The sequence below is a fragment of the Tasmannia lanceolata genome, unplaced genomic scaffold, assembly GCF_043159265.1.
Source record: "Tasmannia lanceolata isolate RefF3 unplaced genomic scaffold, GAP_Taslan_0.1 ptg000018l, whole genome shotgun sequence".
In the NCBI taxonomy this organism is placed as follows: Eukaryota; Viridiplantae; Streptophyta; class Magnoliopsida; order Canellales; family Winteraceae; genus Tasmannia; species Tasmannia lanceolata.
Genome location: NW_027518695.1, coordinates 1,628,211 through 1,655,322, shown reverse-complemented (window position 1 = coordinate 1,655,322; position 27,112 = coordinate 1,628,211). Strand labels below are relative to the sequence as shown.

The 27,112-nt window shown below is 40.4% G+C and overlaps 1 protein-coding gene across 2 annotated transcripts; it reads right to left on the bottom strand.

Moving 5' to 3' along the window:
- Positions 1 to 1,843: 1,843 nt before the first annotated feature.
- LOC143850865 (GDSL esterase/lipase 7-like) lies at positions 1,844 to 26,378 on the bottom strand. 2 transcript variants are annotated; one of them, XM_077360139.1, is made up of 5 exons: positions 26,126 to 26,378; positions 25,639 to 25,769; positions 24,850 to 25,098; positions 23,576 to 23,825; positions 1,844 to 2,196 (listed from the first exon to the last, which is right to left on the bottom strand). In XM_077360139.1, exons 1-5 carry the CDS (start codon positions 26,364 to 26,366, stop codon positions 1,982 to 1,984), a joined length of 1,086 nt encoding a protein of 361 aa, XP_077216254.1. In that variant the 5' UTR covers positions 26,367 to 26,378; the 3' UTR covers positions 1,844 to 1,981. The 2 variants fall into 2 exon arrangements, with proteins under 2 accessions (XP_077216254.1, XP_077216255.1); XM_077360140.1 differs by lacking the exon at positions 1,844 to 2,196 and adding an exon at positions 22,629 to 22,986.
- Positions 26,379 to 27,112: the final 734 nt, after the last annotated feature.

The window sequence follows — 27,112 nt, the reverse complement described above, 5'->3', positions numbered from 1 at the left end:
AAATCCATAGCAAATAATATATACTTAGGGCCGCCCTGTAGCAAAGACCATCTCTTATAGCTCTAGCTTCCTTACAACATATCAAAATTCTCACTGTACAAATGAGGAAAAACAAATCTTACCTTGCTCTTATCATCATGATGTGAACGGTTGAGATTAGTCTAACTAAAAAATAGGTTTTCTAATCTTAGGCATTCACAGAAAAGTGAATATGTTAATATTAGGCGACACACTTAGTTGCAACGAAGGTGAAATCAACTCATTTAATAATTCAAAATTGCTAGTGTGTCCCCTTTTGCCTTTTGTGGTGTACAATCACAAAATTTGAATCTTCCCTCCAAATTATGTCTCTTTGAGAGAAATTAGTTCCACTTTGGAAATGAGATGGGAAAGCTTGAGTTTATTAAAGGAGGTAGGATCTCTAAGGTTTGGGATCTTAGACTGAAAATAATAGGAATTTGGAGAAAAATCTTTGCCACTCTTTACATGTGCCTAGCCTGGTTGAGATTGGTTATAGGATCGTGGTGCTACCAACTATCCTAAAACCAATTGGTGATGGGAAATTAGCAACCATTATCTTTATTAAGTAGCACCACCGCAAGTTTCAGGGCATTATCGTAGGCACTGGTTTATTTTCGGCACAAGCCCTAGGACCACGCGGCCAACCTCCGATCTGGGTCCAGCACCCGCTCAAGCCAATAATCGATAATTAGCCTATATGCCCAAGTATGACAACCTACGAGGGGGGTGACTTTTGTTTTAGAAAAATTTTGCTCTTTTAAAAAGATTAATTGAAAACTAAACCCACGAACAAATTTTACAATTTAATGCAATAAGATAAAAATATGCAAGATGCACAATAAAGATAAAGAGAGGGAAAGAGAAGAGTGCACCCGGTATTTTCATAGTGGTTCGGTCAAAACCAACGAACCTACATCCACTCCACCAACAACGGTTGATGGCTTCACTAAAACCCTATCCTTTTAACTTGAGTGAGGATCACACCGCTACAATCCAATCTTCTTAACTTCAGTGAAGATCCCACCGTTACAGAACGAAGATGGGTCTGCGTCTCCAACACTTTTCCACATAAATGGCTCTCTTAAGGCAGATACAACACTTAAGCTCACCAATCACTCTCAAAGAGGTACAAGTTAAAACCTAAGATTCAATCCCTCAAAGATGTCCAAGAGAGGCACAAGGGTGTGAAATCATTCAATAATATGATCCAAAGGTGTTTATGAGTGAGTCTTAAAGGTCGAGAGGGGTAGAACCCCTTAATATAGAAGAAATGGACAAAACTAGCAGTTACAGCCCTCTAACGGCTAGTAAAAAAAACTAGCCACTGTGCCTCCACATGTCTACCCAGAGTCTGAGCAGATGTATGGACATCATTTGTTCATCCGTCAGCAGTGTGTTTTCTTCGTTTTTCCAGTTTGCACAGTTAACTTGTAAAATTCATATCTCCCCCATTTCTTCGGCTTTTGACGTTCTTGTGCTGTATGGATAAGCCAAGAGATAGTACTTTCTGTTAAAATTAATTTGAAAATCATTTGAAAATTTGTTATAGCCATTACCCATAGGATAAAGGCCGTTGGTCAACTAAGAAAGTACCAATTCGGATCTTTTTCATTTTTAAGCCCTCTTTCGCACTTGGGCTATGGTCCACTTGTTTTTTCTTATTAATTTAACTTTATTACGTTCATTTTAACCACCCTTTGATGCCTCCAAGGAAATCTAAGTTGAACCACTGGGCTTACATGGGTCCTAGAAAGAGAACCATGTGGATTTGGATCCATGCCTACTCTACTGATAAGTCATTTCTATAGCTTTGATTCTTACTATTATTGTTAATTTGATTTCTTGTGTGCTATTACATTATTTTCGGTAATTTATTTATATAATCCGAAATCCCACACATATTACGTTACAACAATAGCTTTGGATCCATTGATCCTATTTAGAAGTTCTATAACTGTTTTTAAGCTTGTACAAGCTGTTGAATATTGATCGGCGAGCACAATGTTGACTGGTTGAAACAACGCATTGCCGCGATGATGTCTACAGCTTGAGTTGGGTGAAATGCATCCCAGTAGACGTATTGGTTCCTGTTCTCACATGGTGGTTGATTAGGAATGCACAGTGTAGTTCCATTGCCGCCCAAGATGCAACATGCATCTCTTGTATCAGTAAATCCTGGTGCAATGCATATGGTCACTCAACTGTTGGATATATTAATCACAAAGGAAAAACAAAGAAACTGTGCAATCCCATTCGGTTTTAGGGAATTCAGATTGAGCTTTTACTATGAAATCCAATCGAATTTGGGTTGAATCCAAATCATTTTTTGGCAAAACCTTATCCATCCAAAGCTCAACCCAACCCATCCAAAACCTTATCTGCGCTGGAGCGAAAAAAAAACAGAGTGGTCCCATATTTTTGGGGTGATCCAAAGCATTCATTTGAAAGGCCCTTACCTAGATAGAGTGTACTCAAAAAATCAGATCCATAGGATCATCCTAATCTATCCAAAAGTAGAGGGGAAAATGGGCATATTTGTGGACAAATAGTGCGTGTTCATTTTTTCCTAAACTGTTGGATGAGTTAGGAAGATCCCATGGATCTGATTTTTGGTACACACCTTATCTATGGAAAGGCCTTCTAAATGAATGTTTTGGATCACCAAAAAATGTGGCCCTACATGATTTTTTTGCACTCGATTACAGATACGCTATCTGCGCTTTATTGATAGGTTTTTTCACGTAGAAGATAGGTTTTATTGATAGATTTTGAATCTCACCATAGGTGGAAGGGTTTTGCTGAATATCAGAGCTAAGTGCAAAATTGCACCACGAACGAAAATCGACCCTGGGAGGAAGGATTTTAGTTCATGCAACATTGTAGGAAGTCGATCATTGAATAGATAAACCAACTGATTTACTTGTTGCACACATCCGTTGGTTTTTGCAGAATTCACCACACTTGGGATACACCCGATTGGGCCTATCTCAGACACCACGAACTTCCTAGCTCCCAGTCCATACAATCTCTGCAAATTGAACAAATAAAAAGGAAAGAAAGAAGGGGTGAAGAACAAAAACTATTTCTCATGAATGCTTTTATCATTAAAAAATACTCCTTAACCGGATCCATTAGGGAATCGGGTCCAGAAATCTAGTTCTAAGATAAAAAAGGAACATCTTCATTCCCTTGTTTTGGCACGAGAGCCCCTATATGTTAAGTCATGCTTCTTAGTGTTTCATAAAGAACTTAACACAAATTATACAGTGTCTGTCCAAATAATTACAATTTTGTTAATAAGGCTATGTTTCTTTTGCAGTAAAATTGGTGTAAAACAAATTGGTTTGCGTTTTGAGCAAAATGATATGGTGTATACGCATAGCTTCACATAATGGGTGTAACAAAGTTGCACCGTGACTATGCTCATGTATGCGCGGATACCATATAAAAGCTTGGGTTTTGATGTCTCATGTATTTTTACCATGAGGGAATGAGAGAGTTTCGTTATCAAAAGATAGGCAAATCCTTCAGGAGTGAATATTTTGCTAGAGATGTAGAAATCAGGCTGCAGATAATTGTTGTAGTCATTGCTTCCAATATTAACCATGAAAATGGCCTTAGCTAAATATGAGGAAAGGGCTTCCAAGGTCGGAAAATTTCCTCTCAGATCAATTTCCACCGTCTTCTGAAAGTAATGAAGCTGTTTTTCCAGGTACAAGCGCTCACCCTGCAAAAATCCAAAAGTTAGGATGGAAAGAAATAGGTTCCATTTATTTATAGGGAGATGATATTTACACAGGAAATGATATCTGCGCCAAGTGGAGTGGATATTTATCAAAACACTTGGCGCAGATATCATTTCCCTATTTACACCCCATTTCCCAATATTAATTTCAGCACTTTCCGTTTGTCTTTTCTTGCATAGAATGATATATACTAGCCGTACTATCTATAAAGGAACTGCATATTTTGGAAACTTCTATAGATTGGAGGGTTATTTATGTTGTGGCGCATCAAATTGACGGTTTGGATCATGTGAACCGTATAGTATTTTTTGAAAAATAACACACCATATAAAAACTCTTAATAAAGTATGGAGTGCCATTATCAAAACAAGGGAGGGTTTCACAGCAACTTTTTCCTAGGAAGATTAGACAATGAAAACATGTAAATTGTGAGGGGATTGATTTATGAATCCTTACTAATCTGACTCCAGTTTCGGTGAGAATGCCTGCTGAGCCTGATGCATAATTCACTGCGGTCTTTCCATTGGTTTAAAGAATAATTCATTTAATTTATTCTTTACCTAATTAACACCTTAGAAAAGAGAAAATTTTAAATTTTTACCACCGAAATCCGCTGCGGTCTTTCCATTGGTGAATCTGCCAGTAGGCCCTGCTGGTACAAAATCTATACCATAAGGTGAGTAATTCACTTTCGAGGTTGTATTAAGAAAATTGTTGTTGCCGCTGTCTGATAAAGAGTCCCCGAAAACATACAATGCTGGCACAAGTGGTTGTTCAGATTTCACAGACAAAAAATGAAAGAGAAACATAGGGAAGAAGATGGAAACCGAGCTCTTTCTCATTTTGTCTCTATATTTTTTGTCAACAGTACATGGAAATGAGGGAAATGATATTACGAACTAGACGAAGGGATGGATGACCGAAGCGATGATGCCACTGATGTTCATCGCGACGTTCCCCAACAAATGCTGATGGATGTGATAGAATGATTTTTTATCTCTCTCTCTGCGTGCGTGTGTGGTCGGGGTAGCAGCTTAGAATGATTTTTTTTATTGCCATGTGGTCGGAGTAGCAGGTATCTCTTCTTCTTGCCATGGGTTTTGGAACAGAGCGAGCTGGACTGAGTCACGAGCCATGGGTTTTCAAACCCTCTCTCTGCCATGAAATCAGATGAAGAAGCTGCCCTGAAGATTTTTTCCTTTTTGTAGCTTAACGAAAAGGATCTTGGCCTGTTATTTTCAGATGAAAGAGGGTTTTGGGGGTTCTTCTTAAGGACTTGGAACATGCTTGAATCCCTTTCTTATCCTTCTTTCTCTGAACAGATTGCCATGAACCAAGATCTGGGTCATCTTCTTCTCAGATCTGGGTCATCTTCTCAGATCTGAAACGGGTCATCTTCTCAGATCTGACTCGGCTTCTCAAGATCGGATCGGATTCTTCTCCTTCTCAAGATCTGGGTCATCTTCTTCTCAGATCTGGGTCATCTTCTCAGATCTGAAACGGGTCATCTTCTCAGATCTGAATCGGCTTCACAAGATCGGATCGGATTCCGGTTACTGAGAGATCCAGCCTTGTTACTCCGAGCACCGGCGACGGAATCCGGCGGGTGCTCACCGGCGGATCGATTCCATCCCGATCCGGTCCCTGTTTCCGAATCCGGCACCAGAGATCCGACCCCGACGACTTCCAGACGGCAGCAGTACTCAAGACGCTGGGCGGATCTCCGGAATTTGCTTTAGATTCCGGGATCGGAGTTCCGTCAAGGATCCGTTCACAATATTGGGAGAACGACACATTTTGCTGGGTGGTGGAACCTTTGGTGCTTTATATGAACTCCGGCGGGATCAGCCGTGTAGTGGGGGCGAACTCTAGATGGGCAACTGGGGCGAATTTAACCCCGCTTGGATTTCGGCGAATCCAACATGAACCTAGTCATTTGGGCGCCCGGACGGCCTGTGGGCATCCGTTACGGTCTGGGCCTACCGATGAGGTGAGCCTCCGGAATCGCCAAGCTGAAGAGGCGGCTTGGATTCCCGTCCGAACCAGGAAGAACAGACGTCTGGAGAATGCCTTCCACCGAAGACAAAGTCGAGCTTTGGGAGACTGGAGATGCCACAGGTGTACTTTTCGGAATTTTAGCAGGAGGGCCAGCTGCTTGAAATGTCACAAAGCTTGGTCCAGTTTGGACTTCAATTTTCCCAGTCGACACTTACAGAGAGCGGCTTCGGTGGTGAGTCGTCCGCTTCCTCCTCAACCACAGGAGCTCCCTGCTGAGACAGTTAGATCGGAGGCTTTGCTTCCTGCGACTTCAGAAGGGGTAGCTTTCAGCATTGATGTAGTCCCCCTTAAATCTATCAGTAATGCAGACTTGGGGCTATGGGGGAAGATGAAGGAGGGTTGGGATGGTGATCTGGATGCCTTGGAGATATGGCTTGTTCAGAATAGCAGACAAGGGAGTCACGCAGTGGTGTATAAAATTGCTCCTCTTGAACTACACATTGCCATCCCTGCAGGTGCTAATCGTTCGATTTTGATCAGAGACTGGAGTTCTTCATTCGATTCTCCTTTGGCAGACCTGCAAAATTGGGATCTAAAATTTCCTAAGGGGGGGAAATCGTCCTGGTGGAAAATAGAAGGCGTTCCGCCTGATGCTTGGTGTGCAGACAATTTTCGGCGCATCGGTAAAAAATTAGGCCAAGTGGTGGAGGTGGATGTCTCATGCTATGCTGGTTCCGGATATGGGGTGGGTAGGTTGAAGATCGTAACTGGAGGTCGCCCTGGAAATGAACTCTCTATCCAGAGCTCTATCGATGGCACCATTCGCTGGATTCTCGCCTCCCGGGAAATTGACGAAGGAAAAAAGCACTGTGTCAATTTATCAGCTATTGATTCAAATGGGATGCTGGTTGAGGAGGAGGAGGTAAATCATCATCTCATTACTAACAACATGAGTGATATCAATGAGATGATGCCGTCCATCAATGAAGTCCAGCATGCAGTTAATGCATCCATTGTCGTCCCAGAGATCCTCTCAGAGTCGGCCTTCAATGTCGCCAACCCCGGAATGGTGGAATCTGCGCTCCCACCAATCGCCTCTATTCGGGATCAGCAGGAGTTGCCGGATCTCAACCTTACCTCTGAGGCAAATGTTCAAATTCAAACAGAGGGTCCCACACAGGAACTCAGGTGGCACAGTTCCGATCGGCCTATTCAGGGACTTCCCTATTCCGATTCTCCGTACTCCCAGGTCAACAGCTATGCAGATATTATATCTATCTTATCTTCTCCGTATCAAAGAGACTCCTCTCGAGTGGGTGTCAGTCTCGTGCTCGCTTCGGAGCGCGAGGAAATTGATGCACAAGGGGTTGGCGATAAAGTCAGATGGGATTCTTCGCTGGCGGATCTTGGGTCCCAGGAAGGGGAGAGGGATTTCGAGCCTCATCACGTATGTCCTGGCTCAATCACCCCCTCCTCTTCGGCAGTTTTGAGCTCTACCCAGAAGAGTCTTATTTCCAATAACAGTATCTCGGGTAACAATCGATCTTATTATTATGTGACAGCAGAGGAGACTGGGGTCAGCCAGTTGAGAGGACCTAAGACAATAAATCCCACCAGCAGAGGTTTCTTTTTACCTAGAGAAGACTGTTTTTCCCTTCAGTGCCGGGTGGGGCTAAGGATGGTGCTATTTGACAATCGTTGCTGGGGTGATATGCGTTCTATATTCTACTGTACCCCTAGAGGGCGGCCCTTTTGTTCACTAGTCCAGGTTTCACTCGGCAACTACTCCCATCCTCCTTCTCCAAGATGGTGTAGCAAGGCAGTCCTCCAGCCCCTGCTTTGTGCCCCATCACTCTCTTCTTCTCGGGTTGAATCTGGTCCAGTTACTATCCATCAGGTGATTGAATTGATGGTGGATCATACAGTGTCTCTCAGCTCACACTTGGGCCTAGTTTATCCGGGGCCGGCTGAAGATTACCGATCCAACATAAAGGCGGCAGAATTGAGGGAGGTCGATGGAGTGTCATCTCCTGCTCCTATATCCGATGCAAATCTGAAACGTACGGAGAGAGAATTGATACGACTCCACTCAGATATCAATTATGACTCTGGATCGCATAGCAGTGGTCTCAAGCGTAAGACAAAAGGAAGAAAAAATGGAGTTGGGGAGGGGAGGATCTCACCGCACTCTAGTTGTTGATGAAGATTCTATCCTAGAATATCAATGGTTTGGGCTCTCGGGAGAAACGAATTCAAATAAAAGCAATAGTTAAACACCGGCGACCCGAGGTGGTGTGTCTACAGGAAACTAAGATGGAGCAAATCAGTTCCATAGATATGAGTAGCATGGGGTTCAACTCTGATTGGAATTTTGCTTTCGTAGCATCCAAAGGAGCTTCAGGGGGTATCTTGGTGGCATGGGATACAGTCTTGTGGGCCAGCTCGGATGTTTGGCGAGGGGTCTTCTCACTATCTGTAGCCTTCCTCAAATGTAATGATCAATCAGAATGGTTATTCACAGGCGTCTATGGTCCTTTGTCCGCTTCCGACAAGTGTTCTTTTTGGGAAGAATTAAATCAGAGGCGTGGCCTATGTTCTGCTCCTTGGTGTATTGGGGGGGATTTCAATGAAGTTCTAGATTCACGAGATCGAATTGGGGGTCAGCGCATTACTGTGGGTATGAGAAATTTTGCTGATTTTATCGCAAACAACGAGCTAGTCGATTTACCGTTGGGCGGTGCATCTTTCACATGGGCAAGAGGTACGAACCGGAGCCGCCTTGATAGGTTTCTTTTATCGGGCGACTGGTTGACAGGCATCTCAGAAGTTTACCAGCAGGCATTACCCCATTCTGTTTCCGATCATTGCCCTCTTCTTTTGTCCCCTAAAATGGAGTCCTGGGGCGCCCCTCCATTCCGATTTGAATTAGCTTGGCTGGAAAATCCCCTCTTGGAGGCTCAATTAGTTCGATGGTGGGCGGACTGTGCCTTCTCGGGACCCAGTGATGTTGTCATTGGCAAAAAATTAAGGTTCATCAAAGGGAAATTAAAAGCATGGGCTAAGGAGCAGAAAGAGATTGCCCTCGGCAGGAAGAGGGTCCTTGAGGACCGATTGTTGGAGATCCATTCATTGGCTGATCGCGGATCGGCAACGGCGGAGGATTTTGAGCAACAAGGAAGGCTCATCCAAGAACATAAAGAGTTGTTAAGGCTTGAAGAAATCTCATGGCGGCAAAAATCCCGAGTCAAGTGGTTGATGGAGGGGGATAAAAATACAGCCTTCTTCCATGCCATAGCCAGTGCTCGCAGAAGAAGGAACCGAATTGAATCTTTAGAGGTGGAAGGGGCTGTTGTCTCGGACCGGGAGAGGATTATTGCGGAAACTATTGCATTCTACCGATCTTTGTACTCCGATGACGGGCTTGTTCGCCCAATACCCCAAGACATATGTTTCTCAAATTTGAGTCTGGAAGCTTCTGCTGGATTGGAAATCCCATTCTCTGAGGAGGAAATCAGAATCGCTCTATTCTCTCTAGCTCAGGATAAAGCCCCTGGTCCTGATGGATTCTGCTTGGCTTTCTTTCAGACGTGTTGGGACACAGTCAAATCGGATCTTATTCGTTTCTTCCTAGAGTTTTTTGAGGGTGCTATTCTCGACAAGGGGACGGGGGCGACTTTTCTAGTCCTTATTCCCAAAATTGATGGAGCATCCAAAGTATCAGATTTTCGTCCGATTAGCTTGGTGGGCAGCCTATACAAGGTACTTGCGAAGGTGCTGGCGGACCGTATCAAAGTAGTTCTTCCATCCATTATCTCGGTAAATCAGAGTGCTTTTCTAAGCAAGCGTCAAATTCTTGATTGTTCCTTAACAGCAAATGAGGCAATTGACTATTACCGGCGGTCAGGGGAAGGCGGCATCTTATGTAAGCTTGATATGGAGAAAGCATATGACCGAGTGGATTGGGCCGCTTTAGATTATCTTATGGGTCGTATGGGTTTTGGGGAAAGGTGGAGAGGGTGGATCCGGAATTGCTTATCATCTGCATGGTTTTCTGTTCTACTCAATGGTTCAGCAAAAGGATTCTTCAAATCCTCTAGAGGATTGCGGCAGGGCGACCCTCTCTCTCCATTTCTTTTCTTGATAGTGGCCGAATCCTTATGCAGTATACTGAAAAAGGGTAGTGACATGGGGCTATATAGAGGATTCCTAATTGGGACCAGTAAGGTGGAAGTCTCGCTGCTTCAGTTTGCGGATGATACCCTCCTGTTCTGTTCACCGGTCCTCTCCCAGCTTCTCAACCTTAAAGCCATGCTTCGGTGTTATGAGATGGTCTCAGGTCAACGATCCAATTTTGGCAAATCTCGGTTGTATGCGATTAATGTATCTGAGAGCGAGGCTTCATCCTTCGCCGGAATTATGGGGTGCGGTCTAGATGTCTTTCCCGCTACCTATTTGGGTCTACCTCTCGGGGTGGGCCGTCCGAGACACAACCTATGGGCTCCTATTATACAAAGGATTGAGCGTCGATTGGCCACATGGAAGCGCCGTTTGGTTTCCAAAGGAGGTAGATTGGTGCTTATAAAGGCTGTTCTATCTAATATGCCTATTTATTTTCTATCCCTTTTTCATTGTCCAGCTTCTGTTGCTAAGCGCATAGAGCAAATTCAGAGACGATTTCTGTGGGGTGATTCAAGGACTTCCAAGGGGGTCTCCCTTCTTAAATGGAGTCTAGTCTGCTCTCCAATTAAAAACGGAGGTTTGGGTATCAGGAGAGTTCAACTCTTTAATCCGGCCCTTATGGGCAAGTGGTTGTGGAGATACGGAGAAGAACACTCCTCTTTGTGGGTTCGGGTCATTGACAGTAAGTATGGTTCATCTCCTGGGAATTGGGACTCCGTTGATACTTTCAAAATCAAAGGAATCACAGTATGGAGGGACATATTGCGTTTGAAGTTCTTTTTTGCCCCTGGAGTTCGCTTCAGAGTCTATAGGGGGGATCGAATTCGGTTTTGGCAGGACCCTTGGTGTTCGTCCCATTCTCTTCAAGTTTTGTTTCCTGACTTATATATTGTATCTTCTCAGAAAGAAGCTTGGGTATCGGAATGTTTCGAACGGGTCCAAGGGCAAGTGGAGTGGATTCCCAAGTTCCGTCGAGCCTTTTTTGTTCGGGAGTTAAGCGATTACAGCGCCCTCATCTCCTTATTGGACTCTTGCTTCATCAAGTCTTCGGGCTTAGATCGTCGTATTTGGATTTGGAATCCGTCGGGGATTTTCTCTGTTAAATCTTTTTATCTCCATCTGATCCCCACTCTAGTGGAGCATGCGTCCTCCGCGGTTTGGCGCCTCGCATGCCCTCCAAGAGTTGCTTTCTTTGGGTGGTCGGTTAGCTGGGGACGAATTCAGACGATAGATTTCTTACGGAAGAGAGGAATGTGGCTGGTGGATCACTGCCCACTATGTCTATCCGCCGGGGAATCCATCGACCACTTATTTATACATTGCCAGGTTGCTTCATATATTTGGGGTCATCTCTTTTCTAGATTTGGAGTCAGTTGGGTTGCTTCCAATTCTATGGCCGAATTTATTACGAGTTGGGACTGGGCTCCGTGGAAGAGGAAAGGTCGAATTTTGTGGAAGATGTGTCTCTTAGCCTCCTGGTGGTTCTTGTGGAAAGAGCGGAATGCGCGGGTCTTTGAAGGGAAGGTCAGGTCCCCATATTGGATTTATATACAGGTGGTAGCAGCGGTCATCTCCTGGGCCCGTTCCCTTCCTCTTTTTCGGTTTGTTTCTGCGTATGCCCTTTGGGAAGGGTGGTCAACCATATGCATGGAATCGGTTACCAAAGTGAAATCTCGACCCTCCTGGTCCCCCCCGCCACCGGGGTCTCTGAAGCTCAATTTTGACGGTTCCTCTATCGGTAACCCAGGAGCGGCTGGAGTGGGGGGGTTATGTCGGAACCATAAAGGGGAAGTCATTTGGGCCTATTCGGGGCCTCTTGGATTTGCCGACTCGTCTGGGGCGGAGGTTCGAGCCGTTCACAGTGGGATTCTTTCCATGCCTCGCTTGGAGTGTGACAGTCTGATAGTCGAAGGCGATTCCGTAAATGTTATTCGCTGGCTTTCGGGAGACGCTTCTCCCCCTTGGAGATTTGTGCATTTCTTTGAGGAGATAGAGGATAGAGGAAAGGGCTACTCCATGGTCTTTCAGCATGTCCGGAGATCGGCCAATGTGGCAGCCGACTCTCTGGCTAAGAGTGGTGTTTCCCGGGCCGAATTGGAGTGTTTTGACTATCTCCCCCCTTGAGTCATTGTCTTGCTATTTTATTTGCTCATTGTTCCGACAGGATCATCTCGGTTCTGCTTATTCATATATATAAATATATATTCTGTTGCTTTCTTCAAAAAAAAAACAGTACATGGAAATGAGCCTTCAAGCAAATGTATTTATAGAAGAAACGGGCACTCGATTATAAAATGGGACTCACACGTTTTAGATTTTAATGTTGGAAATATATGATTTAGGTAAACCAAATGAAAAACTAAGGCAAATTAATCTGGAAGAATTCGGGGACTGCAACAAAATGCTAATGGTCCACATTCAACGAGAAAAAATCATTTAAATATCAGAGCTGCAAGGTCTATTTCTCAAGCAATTTGCACCCATTGATCAATGGTACATTTTTTATGAAAGTCTTCCTTACAATCACTAGTTTTATTACAAATAATAGGAGTTCCACCTAAGTTGTAACTAACTAAGCTTTGACCCATTTCTATAATAATTTTATCTTACAATATATTCCATTGGATCAAAAGATCAGATATTGCTGGAGCTTAACAAACTTGTAAATTATGTAAATTATGAAGACTATTTCAGTAGGATGCGGCCAGGGATGTCAATGAACCAGATGTCCAATGGACAATCAGGATCCGAACTTAAACGAACAGATCTAGATGCATTACCAGATCGATGGACACATTTTAGATCTCTATCATAGGATCCAAAATTATTTTCGATTGTATCCACACAAATAAGGCATATGCTTTTTTTTTTGTTAACTATACATTCCTATTTTCAGCATTTTGTAATTCCTCTCCCTCAAGTATCCACACAAATAAGGCATATGCTCCTAACCAACTGTGCCCTTGCCCCTAGCACCCGTCCTTGTTCTCTTCTGAGAATTTTAACTTTGTACAATGTAAGTAGGACCTACTTGGACTATCCTATGGACAGTCCAATTTGAGATGGATCGTGACTAAGACATTGAAGGTAGGACCCGAACAAACACTTTGAATCTGATCTGACCACGGGATTTGAATGGATTCGTGACTAAGACATAAGTGAGGTGGATCCGTTGACACCCTTAGGCATGACTTCATTGCAATATGATATAAAACATGCCAACTATGGTGCAGTGGGTCTCACACCTTTGCTTGATCAGTAATTGACATGCTCATGCTTAATATTTCATATGGCCTGAAAATAAAGTCAATCATATCACATACCTATGAAACTGTTATTTTTCGATATATTGGCCAATATATCCCGTTTAAAATAACGGGTTCAAACCCATTTCCCAAGCCCAACCATAGCTGTAGTATGTATGTGTTTACCCATCAGAACTTAGTCACAAATTAGGCATGGCACTCATAACCTAGCTATTCTTAGGTGTCATTCCTTTCATTTCTTTTGAGTGTGGTTATTATTCATCTCCGAGACATGCATGATTAGATAGACGTCTTCTCGGAGATATATGTTCCCATTTTACATGATTTTCGCCCAAAACTCTTCAAAATCAGTAAATAAATGACATAAGAGACCAGGTGCTTGCACTTGGGCGGATGAGGTGCTCTTCGGACCTTCCAAATTCGTAACCAGGCATGAACCTTTTTATATCTTTGGTTATCCGTTGCAACAGAGCATAGTATTGGATCCAGGGCCGACTTCCTTGGATGACGACTCTACTTTGTTTAAGGTACGTCTCGAATCCGGGCTAGTCACCGAATCGAGAGGTATCTCACCTTATATCGCCACTCATGCTGTGAGGGGCACTCTTTCGAGAGTTCCTTGGTGGAGATCTCCTTTACGTGGATGATTCCAGAGAGACCTTTCTGCAGGGGCTCGTCCCCCGCCTCTCTCTCGGATCGGGGTCCAGAGATAGCCAATCCCAAGAAAAACTTATCCAAGGATTTATATCCCCATGGCGAATAGCCCCTGACTTATAGGCATATCATTATAAATTGAAGACTCCTCTAAGTAAAACTTGCACCATGGTTGTTCAAGTTACTTTTTTCTCATGTGTAATCAAACAACTAATAGGTGGGAAATTTTGGAAAACTTTTATCATTTCCAAACGTTTCTAGAAAAACATGCAATCCAAACAGGCCCAAAATGATCACCATTCTTCAAGAACCAAAATAAGCATATTTAAGAATTGATTATGGATCTTACCATGTTCAGTAGGGTTTTGGCACATTTCAAGCATACTTGCGAAAGTATCTCCACGAACCAAAATCATACCATCAAGGGTGGATCAAGCATACTTGCGAAAGTATCTCCACGAACCAAAATCATACCATCAAGGGTGGATTTCACTTTCTTTAGTAATTTAGGAAGTTTACTGTTGTATACAGAAACGAGCCCATTTAACTCATCGACAATTGTTGTGACATTATTTCGACTTCTCGCTGCGGGCAGGCAACCGATTGGGCCGATCCCAGACACCAACACCTTCCTAGCTCCCAGTTTATATAGCCTCTGCAAATGTAGCCACAAGAAAGAAGAGCAAATTTTGTTAAGAGTTGGTGTTTTTCAATCATTTATATTTTAACAAATTCACATACAACTATCTAGCATTTCAAAAGAAAGTACTAGCCCCTATACAAGGAGACAGTCGGAGATTGAAATTTTATAAAAATACAACATGATAAGAACTCTCTTAACTAATCAGACATTTTACCTGCAATCCTTGAGATAATTTTTCATGCAGGAGCTCGGTAAATGCTTCAAGAGTGTACAATTTGCTAGAATTGTAGAAATTAGGTTGAAGGTAGTTGCTGAGGTAGTCATTGCCTCCAAGAGATACCATGAAAATAGCCTGACAAGTAATGAGAAAGGGCTTTGGGGTTTCTAAACTGTTTTGGCAGGTCCACTTCCAGAGTCTTCTGGAAAAAATCGAGTTGAAGGAGAAACAAGGTCCCTGCATAAACCCACAATGTAGGAAATGGGTCCCCTCTATATTTTATGTTTTAGTAGAAAAGAATGCTAGGAACTGACTCTACTCACAAGTAAATAAAGAAATGAATTCACTAGAACTAAAATGAAACATGTAACTTAATTAGTCATCTTTTAATTGATTGAGGCAATTTTTTCAGACGTTAGGTTCTAACCAAATCATTATTTAATCTCACACCAAGAGATTACTTGTTTTCCTGTAATTATAAAATAAGCAACTCCAACTATGCTTGGTTGATTGGCTGTATGATTTGGCACTGGCCTACCGAATCAATGTCCTCAATTACAACCCCCCCCCCCCCCCCCAAACACTGTTGGAGATATAATGGTGAGAAGTTGTAGAGGATTGCTTCAAGGCGCGTTACAATTTGTCGCTCTTCTTAAGACAATAATCGCCCCCACCAGTTGGATGATGTGCAAAGTGCAAAGGGGATCTGCGAGTTCGTCGCCAAGATACAATGAGAAGCCCGATAGGAATAAAAGGTAAAGAAGGCTTAGTGAGAGATGGAGAAGGCTTTGGAATTAATCCTAATTGCTATTTTTGTACAGCTCTCAAATGGTAGGTTTTTGGTCTTTTTATAGACCATTTGGTGGCTTTTCTTGTCTTTTCACATACCATTTGTTTGCTTTTCTAGTTGGAAAGCACCCCTTTAAGTCACTTCACCATAGGCAACTTATCTCACCATTAGATGGTGCTAGATTGCGATTCTACCCCTTTAAGTCACTTCACCATAGGCAACTTATCTCACCATTAGATGGTGCTAGATTGCGATTCTACAGTCCATATCAACTCTGGAGTTACTCTTGACTTAAGTAAAACTCTCCTTCTCTCGTAACCGTGCCAAGTGCAAAGTGTGCCAAAAAAGTGCCACTAGCGCCCTACAAGGCTACAACACATGTTGCACGTGCAATAACCCACATGTACATTAAAAGCAAGAGAGAAGTGAGGGGATCTTTCACTTTGACTAAACTTTTGCTCTTCCTAGATCCCCTTTTTCCAAAGTAAAAGCCTTTTATTTTAAAACTATTTTCGAAAATCACTTTATTTTGAAAAAATGTAACACAGGTGTATGAAGTATATTCACTAGCCAACCCTAGTGTGGAATAGTAGGTCCCATCTGCCGAATACCCGCCCCGCTCACAACACGCTGATTTTTGTGGCCCATGACATTATGTATGTCTAATTAAGTATTGGGCCCTGTTTGTTTTGGTTTTTGTGAACCGATTGTCAGTCCAAAAATTGATTATTGGACACAAATTTAGCATAATGTAAGTCTAATTAAGGCATAGGCCCTGTTTCTTTTGGATTTTGAACCGATTTTGAGTCCAAAACTGATTATTGGATTCAAATTTAGGTTTTTGAGTCCAATAATTAGAATTGGAAGCACAATCGGTTCTCAAAATCCAAAACAAGCAGGGCCTTTGAGAATGGAGTGGTATTACCATTTGGCTTCTAGTTTCGTCTAGGAAACCAGATCCCCCGGATGCATAATTCACACCCGTTGATGTTTCTGACTTTTCATCATCCGAAAGACCAAAGTACGGAGGGGCAAAGGGTAGCCCAAGTTCTTCACCTGCAAATGAATTATAGAAACAAGAGATGCCGAGGAATAAAAGACAATTTCCTTTTTTAGAGCTAATATTTACACATGTTTTAATAATTGCACAAACTCGGCTTGTCTTTTCTTTTTTAATTGACTTCTGAGAGCTTTTTGGGAACTCTAATAAACTTTGATAGCTGTTTAAATAATAAAAGACAAGACGAATTAGTGCGACTATAAAAACACGGTAGTGCCAACATCATTAGCCTTTTTCTTTTACTTTTGAAAGAAAATATGTTAAATGGTGCGTGACCATGAAGTCTAGTATTTTTCAAAAAGTAACCCCAAAAATCATTTCCGTAGGATGATCCTAAATTCTCTGTTATCAATATGTTTCAATGTTTAACAGTGGAAGTCAATACCTAAGATATCAGCATATGTTTTGCCATTGGTGAATCTGCCTGTGGTCCCACCTGGAAAATCAACACCATAAGGTTTGTAATTTGCCTTAGCTTCTGTTACTTGATGATTGTGGTTCCCATTGTCTAATAGAGAGTCTCTAAATATATAAAGGGCTGGGGCAAGAGGATCTGATTTCGCGAAGAATGATTGAAGCAGCAGATTGAAGAAGACGATGGATAGATAGCTCCTCATTTTTTTTTTATTTTTTTTGAAAACCAGTTGAAAGTTTGTTTTGAATCTGCTATTAGAGAAGTAAAAGGCACTTAGTAATAAGTTAAGAGGGTTGCTAGGAAAACGAATCCCATGATTGTTTGTTGCTATAGTTTTTTATCAGATATTTTACTGTTTCACCTCCGTCTTTGATTAAAAAACAAGTGTTTTGGTGAGATTAATTAAGCCCTTTAGGCTGATTATTTCTGGGCCACCCACTTAGGCTCTGTTTGTTTCAGATTCTGACAACCGAAGGTGAAGGCCCCAACGGATTCCTTACCCAAAATTTAACGTAATCTTGAGCCAATAATCGGTTGGGTCCCCTTCATCGGTTGTCAGAATCTGAAACGAACACAGCCTTAGTCTTGACTGATGATTTTTTGAAAATAATTTTCAGGGGTCGGCAACTCGGCATTGTGTTACGTGCTTATATAGGTCCCTCTAGGTTGGATTAAATTAGTTTAGATTTTAGTCGTTTGGAAGAATTATCTATCTATGGATTAGGATTATCTTTCTATTGGTTAGATTAGAATTATTAGTCGTAGTCTTTTATTTCATTCATCTGTGGAGTCTTAATTGCTTAGGATTCTATATTGGATTAGGCTTGTCCTAGTTTATGGTATGAACGATTTATGTAACCTGTATTTAATGTAATAAATGAAGAAGAAAACGGCAAGCAGAAATTTATTCCGAGAAAGTGTGTATTTGCGCACTAAGGAGGACTGGCACTTCCCACAAAGCAGGTCAAGAGGTTGATCTTCCCTCTAAGAAGATCAAATCCGCTATAAACCGATTCAGGTTCGTAACACATTGTCACCGTTCAAACTGGGCACTTCTCTTTACTTTGGTCGGGCACACGGGATGCAACCTGTTTGGTTTACAGGATTTTTTTAAGGAAACATTTAGAAAGGAAAAAATATTTATAAATTTTCCTACTTTTTCACAGACAAAAGATAAGTGAACCAACTCTATTCAATTTTTACTTAAGGTCTGAGCTTAAAATAAATTTTAACGCCCATTTTAAGTGGAAAAAAGGGTATTTTTTTTACTGCTATTTTACATCAAAAGAAGTGTAGCTTTGAGGGGGAGCTTCAATTTGTGGTAATATCCATTTAAATTAACCATAATCATACCTTTTCCCTCTAAATCATTGAAAGAAAATTTTTCCCAATTTTTTAATTCCAACAGAAATGTTTTTCTTGCATTCCAAACAGGGCCTAAACGATGAAGAAGAAAAACAGATCCAAAGGTTAACAAATGATAGAATCTGAATGATAACTATGTCATATATAAAATTATATTAAAAAAATAAAATTCATATTGAATTCTGAAAATATCCAAGGTAATTCATAGCTTGAAATAGAATCTTTGTATTCCTTGTTTTCCTACACATCTAGTGCTCTCCTCACTAGAAATTAGCAGTAGAGAAAGAGATTGGGGGGGGGGGGGGGGGGGGGGGGTGTATGTTGGTGTTGAAGGAGTTTTAAGGTTTTGTTGCTTGTAATAGAGAGGTATGAATCATTTTAAATTTTTACTTATCAATATTCTATGTAAAAAGTAACCAGACTTTTTAGGGAGTTTAATGTTTTAGAGAAATAAATATAAGTAAATGGTCATCGATGGGCCGTTATCTTTTTAGGGAAAAAAATTAAAAAGAGATTAATTAATATTTGAGAAAGAGAAGAGTAAATGAGAGATATTAAAATAATCTGGTGGGTCAGCCTAAACCCCAGCATGCCTATAAAAAAAAGAGAGATATTAAAATAGAGGGGTTCGCTAGGCAATTTTGCGGAAAGCCATTTTGCTGCTCACTTTTGCATGAGAGAATTGCCTTCTCCTAGTAGATTTTGTCTTATTCATATAATTCATACACGTGGCTATTCTCTCCTGCAAAACGGAGCCGCGAAATTGCCTAGCACATCCCTAAAATTGATGTTAAGATTTTAACATCAATGGCCACGGCCCCCCAATTACTTGCAAAATCCCTTATTTTGTCTATAGCTATGGAGAAAATTATAGGGAAAATTGTGTGGCTCTAAAGGCACACCCCCCTCGCAAATGACCCATGCAGGCAAAGTGTAAATTAGTCTGGACCCGAAGTGTAAGTTCCCGGTTCCGCCTCTATAGAGATTACTTGGCAAGAAACATGAGTAATAATTCAACGTTTGGTGATGTGGCATGATTGGCATTTACATATGAAATATTTCAAAATAGAAGAGATTTCTAGGTAATCTCTCTCTCTCTCTCTCACACACACATTTAATGAAGAGATGCGAAACAAATAGGAGAGAACAAAGATTTCCGTTTTAGAATATTTATAAGTGTGAGATGTGAAATGAATGCCAGAAGAAAGGTGTCCGTTTTGGAAGATTAGTAATTTTATTCCCCTAATTAGCCATTAATACATCTCTCTCACATTCATCTAATAAAGCTGAGGTATGAAACGAAGGGTAGAGGAAAGAAGTCCGTCTTGAAAGATTAGTAAATAAGAATGAGATGTGAAATGAATGGGACAGGAAAGATATTTGTTTTAGAAGATGCGTAAACAAATGTGATATGTGAAGCAAATGCAAGGCTAAAGATATCCCTTTTGAAGGATTAGTAAATAAGTGATTTTAGACAGTGACATTTTCTCCTATAAAAAATGTTAGGGATTTTCTAGGGACAATGTTGCATGAGAGAGCATTAGATTTTGTCTTATTCATTTTGATTCATCTTCTTGGAAATTGTAAATCAAAGTCATTTTGGTATTCTAGGATAGTTATTACGTGTGCAAAATGTAAGAGTACTATTATGTTTTCTATAGTCTTCAATGTCTTGCCAAGAATATCAAAGAGCCAATGGGAATTTCCTACGACGTTACTTAGGATTCCTAAAGGACTCACAAGGACTACAACAAGGCGTTTAATGTATTTGCTATTTTAGGAGTGTCTTGGGTGTGCAAGTATGAAGTGATTTGTGTATAGATCGATTATAAGCTTAGAGAGAAGCTTCAAGGGTAAAGGTTGAGGGGAGAGAAGAAGTGTAGAGATTTTAAGGAAAAAAAGGGAAGGAACACTAAGGGGCCATTTGGATTTGCGGATTTTAGAATCCAGGTTTTTGGTTTGAAAATAGTGTAAAAGAGGGTTCATGATCAAGCTGTTGTATGCTGTCTTGATAGCGTTTCTTGGATTTTAAGTGAGAAATTCAGGTTTTAAAAATCTCTCCTGCATCCTGAGATTTCTAAAACCTGGAAATATGGGAGGATCTGATACTCTCTTGCTGATTGAAAGAAGGGCGAGAAGTAAAAAACGAGTTAAAAATGATGGCTGGTCCGCTTCTTCTCTTGTCTCTTAGCTACAATTTTGAAGAAATCCCAGATTATGAAACCTGTGTATCCGAACTGCCTCTAAGTCTATTGTAAGTTGGTTTTGATATATGTACATATAAGTCTTTTATTTTGGTGTTACATTTGTATTTTGGTTGGTGGAGCTCTACATGGGCCCTTTGGCCATGTATCTCCCAATCTCCCTTATCTTGCTCTTATGATCACAACACTACATATTCGATCAGTCACTTAGGTCCAACACATCTGAGGTAGCTGCTCTCATGCAACAGCGGGTCTGCAAAATGCAACAGTTGCTCTCATGCGATGGTCCCTAGCAAATCCCAAAAATGTTAGCCACATGTGTTTACTTTTGTTTTGTTTTCTAGGGGTCCCTTTGGATGCACCAAAGAGTGGGGAAATCAAAGTAAAATGACACATTTCCATTCCAAGATTTGTTTAATCGTCATTTACTATTCGCATGATAGTTCTCATGGGCTGTGGATTTTCAAAATGCAAGCCCATTTGTACTGTTTGAATTTCCAGTCAATTCAAGAGAAAAAAGGAAAATTGACTAATGGGAATCTATATTCCTTTCCTTCTACATGCATCCAAACCGATCTTCGGTGAAAAGTGTGCATTAGGAAGGAGATGACCTTGAGGATGGTGTCCTCTTCTAGTATCAACGCCCATATGTTTTCTGTTTTAATCTTTATGATTCTAATAGTGTAGAAAAACAAATTCTTGTCCTTGAGAATGAATCTAGCCATTGCTCATTTTCCACCGATCTTTTTTTTAGTAGGTAAGCTGAAATCGAACCTCCCAGCTCTAGGTTGAACAACAAAGCCTTAAACCATTGCTGTAGAGGCTCAATCCCTTCCCACCAATCTTTTCCTAATTAACCTTTAATATTTGGGAATTTATACGTCATTTTTTTTATCAATGATAGATTTATAATCACTTAAAGCATGTTGTTCAATCCATCAAATAACCATCTTTAAATTCATTCCTAAATTTGGTTGTTGGCATATAAATTCTCAAAATTAGAGTTATGCATTAATTTTGGGTCATCACCTTTAAAAGTAGTGATCTTAAACAAAAATCAATATTGTCTGGCTTTGTCTATGGAAAGGGTCACCGACCGATAGACACATCTATTTGGAACGTAGTCATCCATTCAATCAGTTTTGAACTTAAAATCCAAAATGATAAGGGCCTGAATGCACCTCTGCTGCATTGTTACCCAACGAACGACAAGTCCAGTTTTGCACGTAAACTGCAATCTTAGAAAGGGTTCTAGGTTGCAGTTTACATGTAAATTGCAACTGAATACAAGAGAGTTGCACATTCAAACTGACCCTTACCAGGAGCAACAATCACGTTCAGCTTTGATGCATTAATTCTCAAAATATCTCCCAGGAGAAATAACACATATTTATGCAACATGCGAAGCCCCCTCTAATTTGTGAAGCTTAAATTGTCAGATTAAAGCAATTAAAAAAAAGGAAACAAAGGCAAAGGGAATCCAGTCATTGGAAAATTATCTACATTAAATAACAGAAGGAATCAGGATAGCCAGACTAAAGAGATATATGGGGCATGATCCATCAATAGTAAGTCCTATTAGATGAATAGTTCGGGGATATGATTCATCTATAGTAAGTCCTATTAGATGAATAGTTCGGGCCGGGCATGATCCATCTATAGTAAGTCCTATTAGATGAATAGTTCGATCATCGATCGACTAAGATATGATCACTTGTATTTTGGCTAGCTAATATATTTTAAATGAAAATACAAATATAACAAAAATTATGGGATGAGAATAAATAAAAAATGTTACATCCATGTTTTATTTTGGAATTGAAATTCATATACAACTACAAAATTTGAATCTTCCCTCCAAGTTGTGTCTTCTATTAATGAGATAGGATCATAGGAAGGCTAATGTTGGATCTTTAGGGGTTGGGATTTATAAAAAGAAAATAATGAGGATTTGACGAAAAATCTTTACTGCGCGCGTTGAGCGGGGCTGGGACTGGGTTTGTTCAAAGAAAATAATGGGATTTAGCTTCATACCTCGACTCAACCGATAAGCTAGCTGTTTGCCTTTGATTCTTACTATCATGGTCGATTTAATTTCTTGTGTGTTATTGCTTTATTTTCGGTATTTTTATTATATAATCCGAAATCCCATACATATTACATTACAATAGCAGCTTTGGATCCCTAGATCCAATTTACAAGTTCTACAAGTGTTCTTAAGCTTGAGCGAGCTGTTGAAGATTGATCGGCGAGCACAACGACTGGTTGAAACAACGAGTTGCCGCGATGGTGTATACAGCTTGAGTTGGGTGAAATGAATCCCAATAGGTATATTGGTTCCTGTTCTCACATGGTGGTTGATTAGGAATGCATAGTGTAGTTCCGTTGCCACCCACGACACAACATGTATCTTTTGTATCAGTAAATCCTGGTGCAATGCATATGGTCACTCAATTGTTGGATAGATTGATCACGACGGAAAAACAAAGAAACTCTGCAATCCCATTCGATTTTGGGGAATTCAGATTGAGCTTTTACTATGAAATCCAATCGAATTTGGGTTGAATCCAAATCATTTTTTGGCAAAAGCTCAACCCAACCCATCCAAAAGCTTATCTGCGCTGGAGCGAAAAAAAAACAGGGTGGTCCCATATTTTTGGGGTGATCCAAAGCATTCATTTGAAAGGCCCTTACCTAGATAGAGTGTACTCAAAAAATCAGATCCATAGGATTATCCTAACCCATCCAAAAGTAGAGGGGAAAATGGGCATATTTGTGGACAAATAGTGTGTGTCCATTTTTTCCTAAACTTTTGGATGAGTTAGGAAGATCCCATGGATCTGATTTTTGGTACATACCCTATCTATGGAAGGGCCTTCTAAATTAATGCTTTGGATCACCAAAAAATGTGGCCCTACATGATTTTTTTGCACTCGATTACAGATACGCTATCTGCGCTTTATTGATAGGTTTTTTCACGTACAAGATAGGTTTTATTGATAGATTTTGAATCTCACCATAGGTGGAAGGGTTTTGCTGAATATCAGAGCTAAGTGCAAAAATTGCACTACGAACGAAAATCGACCCTGGGAGGAAGGATTTTAGCTCATGCAACATTGTAGGAAGTCGATCATTGAATAGAGAAACCAACTGATTTACTTGTTGCACACATCCGTTGGTTTTTGCAGAATTCACCACAATTGGGATACACCCGATTGGGCCTATCTCAGACACCACGAACTTCCTAGCTCCCAGTGCATACAATCTCTGCAAATTGAACAAATGAAAAGGAAAGAAAGAAGGGGTGAAGAACAAAAACTATTTGTCATGAATGCTTTTATCATTAAAAAATACTCCTTAACCGGATCCATTAGGCAATCGGGTCTAGAAATCTAGTTCTAAGATAAAAAAGGAACTGATATCTTCATTCCCTTGTTTTGGCACGAGAGCCCCTATTTGTATCATACAATTCTCTCATGGGCTGGTACATTTCTCAATGATCCATGAACAATTATTAGAGAAGTTGAAAATAGGGAAATGATATTTCCCCCCCTCTCACGGATAAAATCCCCCCTTTGACGTTATTCGTTAAGTTTTAAAGGCAAAGAAAAACGTTAAAGGGGGTGAATTTATCCTAGTGAACCATTCTCAAACCAACCGTAGGGGGGGATGGGGATTTTATCCGTTTAGGGGAATATCATTTCCCTTAAAATAAAGACTTCCAACATCAAAACAAGTGAATAGGGATACTGTCTTCCTTAACAAAATTATAATCTGCTCCCTCATTTATTAGAAGCATCTAATCACAATAAAGGACTTAGCTAAAATGTTTTTTTGGCTAAGTCATGCTTATTAGTGATTAATTGGAATATATAATACAAATTAGGGATTTAAACGTATAAACAAGTGACATTGCCCCTGTCAATCCTCTTAGAGGTAAAATGAGAGAAATCCCTCCCTTGTAAATTTAAATTTATTCAGTTTCATAAAGAACTTACCACAAATTATACAGTGTCTGTCCAAATAATTACAATTTTGTTAATAAGGCTATGTTTCTTTTGCAGTAAAATTGGTGTAAAACAAATTGTATACCCATTTTAAGTAAAATATGGTAGTAAAAAAATTGGTTTGCGTTTTGAGCAAAATGATATGGTGTATACGCATAGCTTCACATAATGGGTGTAACAAAGTTGCACCGTGACTATGCTCATGTATGCGCGGACACTATATAAAAGCTTGGGTTTTGATGTCTCATGTATGCGCGGACACTATATAGTTGAGCTATTTTTACCGTGAGGGAATGAGAGAGTTTCGTTATCAAAAGATTGGCAAATGCTTCAGGAGTGAATATTTTGCTAGAGATGTAGAAATCAGGCTGCAGATAATTGTTGATGTAGTCATTGCTTCCAATATTAACCGTGAAAATGGCCTTAGCTAAATACGCGGAAAGGGCTTCCGAGGTTGGAAAATTTCCTCTCAGATCAATTTTCACCGTCTTCTGAAAGTAATGAAGCTGTTTTTCCAGGTACAACCGCTCACCCTGCAAAGATCCACAAGTTAGGATGGAAAGAAATAGGTTCCCTTTATTTATAGGGAGATGATATTTACACAGGAAATGATATATGCGCCAAGTGTGTTTGATAAACATGAGCTCCAGTTGTTTGTCGTGTAGTATTTAAAGGGATGTCAGAGGATAAGACGGTTCTCAAAAAGCGCTTAAAACCTTTTAAATGCTAGACAACAAACAAGTGGAGTGGATATTTATCAAAACACTTGGCGCAGATATCATTTCCCTATTTACACCCCATTTCCCAATATTAATTTCAGCACTTTCTGTTTGTCTTTTCTTGCATAGAATGATACTAGCCCTACTATCTATAAAGGAACTGCATATTTTGGAAACTTCTATAGATTGGAGGGTTATAGTAATTTTTGAAAAATAACACACCATATAAAAACTCATAATAAAGTATGGAGTGCCATTATCAAAACAAGGGAGGGTTTCACATCAACTTTTTCCTTGGAAGATTAGACAATGAAAACGTGTAAATTGTGAGGGGATTGATTTATGAATCCTTACTAATCTGACTCCAGTTTCGGTGAGAATGCCTGCTGAGCCTGATGCATAATTCACACCCTTTGTGGTAATGCACTTCTCAACCTTGGACAGACCCAAATATGGAGGGGGAAAGGGTAGCCCCAGGAATTCGGCTGCAATCAAATTCAATCATTAAAGAGAGAGCCCCAAAAAAAAAGACATATTAAGGGCCAGATTGGTTTGCAGGAACGTGGTGAAAACTGGTGAAAAGGAAAACCTATTCTAAATTTTCACTACTTTCCTTTGTTTTGTCCCCACCAGTAGTATGTAACTCATTGATTTATCATGGACTAACTAATTGATTAGTGATTAGTTAGATAACATATATTTTTGTTGTGAATCATCGGAGAACGGTTGATAATAAGCATATAATTCATCTCCCTAGCTAACAAGAACCTCATATGGTTTCTATACAATTTATTCTTTACCTAATTAACACCTTAGAAAAGAGAAAATTTTAAATTTTTACCACCGAAATCCACTGCGGTCTTTCCATTGGTGAATCTGCCGGTAGGCCCTGCTGGTACAAAATCTATACCATAAGGTGAGTAATTCACTTTCGCGGTTGTATTAAGAAAATTGTTGTTGCCGCTGTCTGATAAAGAGTCCCCGAAAACATACAATGCTGGCACAAGTGGTTGTTCAGATTTCACAGACAAAAAATGAAAGAGAAACATAGGGAAGAAGATGGAAACCGAGCTCTTTCTCATTTTGTCTCTATATTTTTTGTCAACATTACATGGAAATGAGCCTTCAAGCAAATGTATTTATAGAAGAAACGGGCACTCGATGCTAATGGTCCACATTCAACGAGAAAAAATCATTTAAATATCATAGCTGCAAGGTCTATTTCTCAAGCAATTTGCACCCATTGATCAATGGTACATTTTTTATGAAAGTCTTCCTTACAATCACTAGTTTTATTACAAATAATAGGAGTTCCACCTAAGTTGTAACTAACTAAGCTTTGACCCATTTCTATAATAAGGATCAAAAGATCAGATATTGCTGGAGCTTAACAAACTTGTAAATTATGAAGACTATTTCAGTAGGGTGCGGCCAGGGGTGTCAATGAACCAGATGTCCAATGGACCATCAGGATCCGAACTTAAACGAACAGATCTAGATGTGTTACCAGATCGATCGACACATCTATCATAGGATCCAAAATTATTTTCGATTGTATCCCTTGCCCCCAGCACTCGTCCTTGTTCTCTTCTGAGAATTTTAACTTTGTACAATGTAAGTAGGACCTACTTGGATTATCCTATGGACAGTTCAATTTGAAATGGATCGTGAGTAAGACATTGGAGGTAGGATCCGAACAAACACTTTGAATCTGATCTGACCACGGGATTTGAATGGATTCGTGACTAAGACATAAGTGAGGTGGATCCGTTGACACCCTTAGGCACGACTTCATTGCAATATGATATAAAACATGCCAACTATGGTG

Bases quoted from the DNA above. Each gene is read 5' to 3' on its own strand.
- LOC143850865 (XM_077360139.1), bottom strand. From the start codon at position 26,366: ATGAGAAAGAGCTCGGTTTCCATCTTCTTCCCTATGTTTCTCTTTCAT. The intron at 23,826-24,849 runs GTAAAAATAGCT...TTCAATTTGCAG, and splicing joins AACTCTCTCATTCCCTCACG to AGATTGTATGCACTGGGAGC. The intron at 2,197-23,575 runs GTGAGATTCAAA...GCATTGCACCAG, and splicing joins GCAAAACCCTTCCACCTATG to GATTTACTGATACAAGAGAT.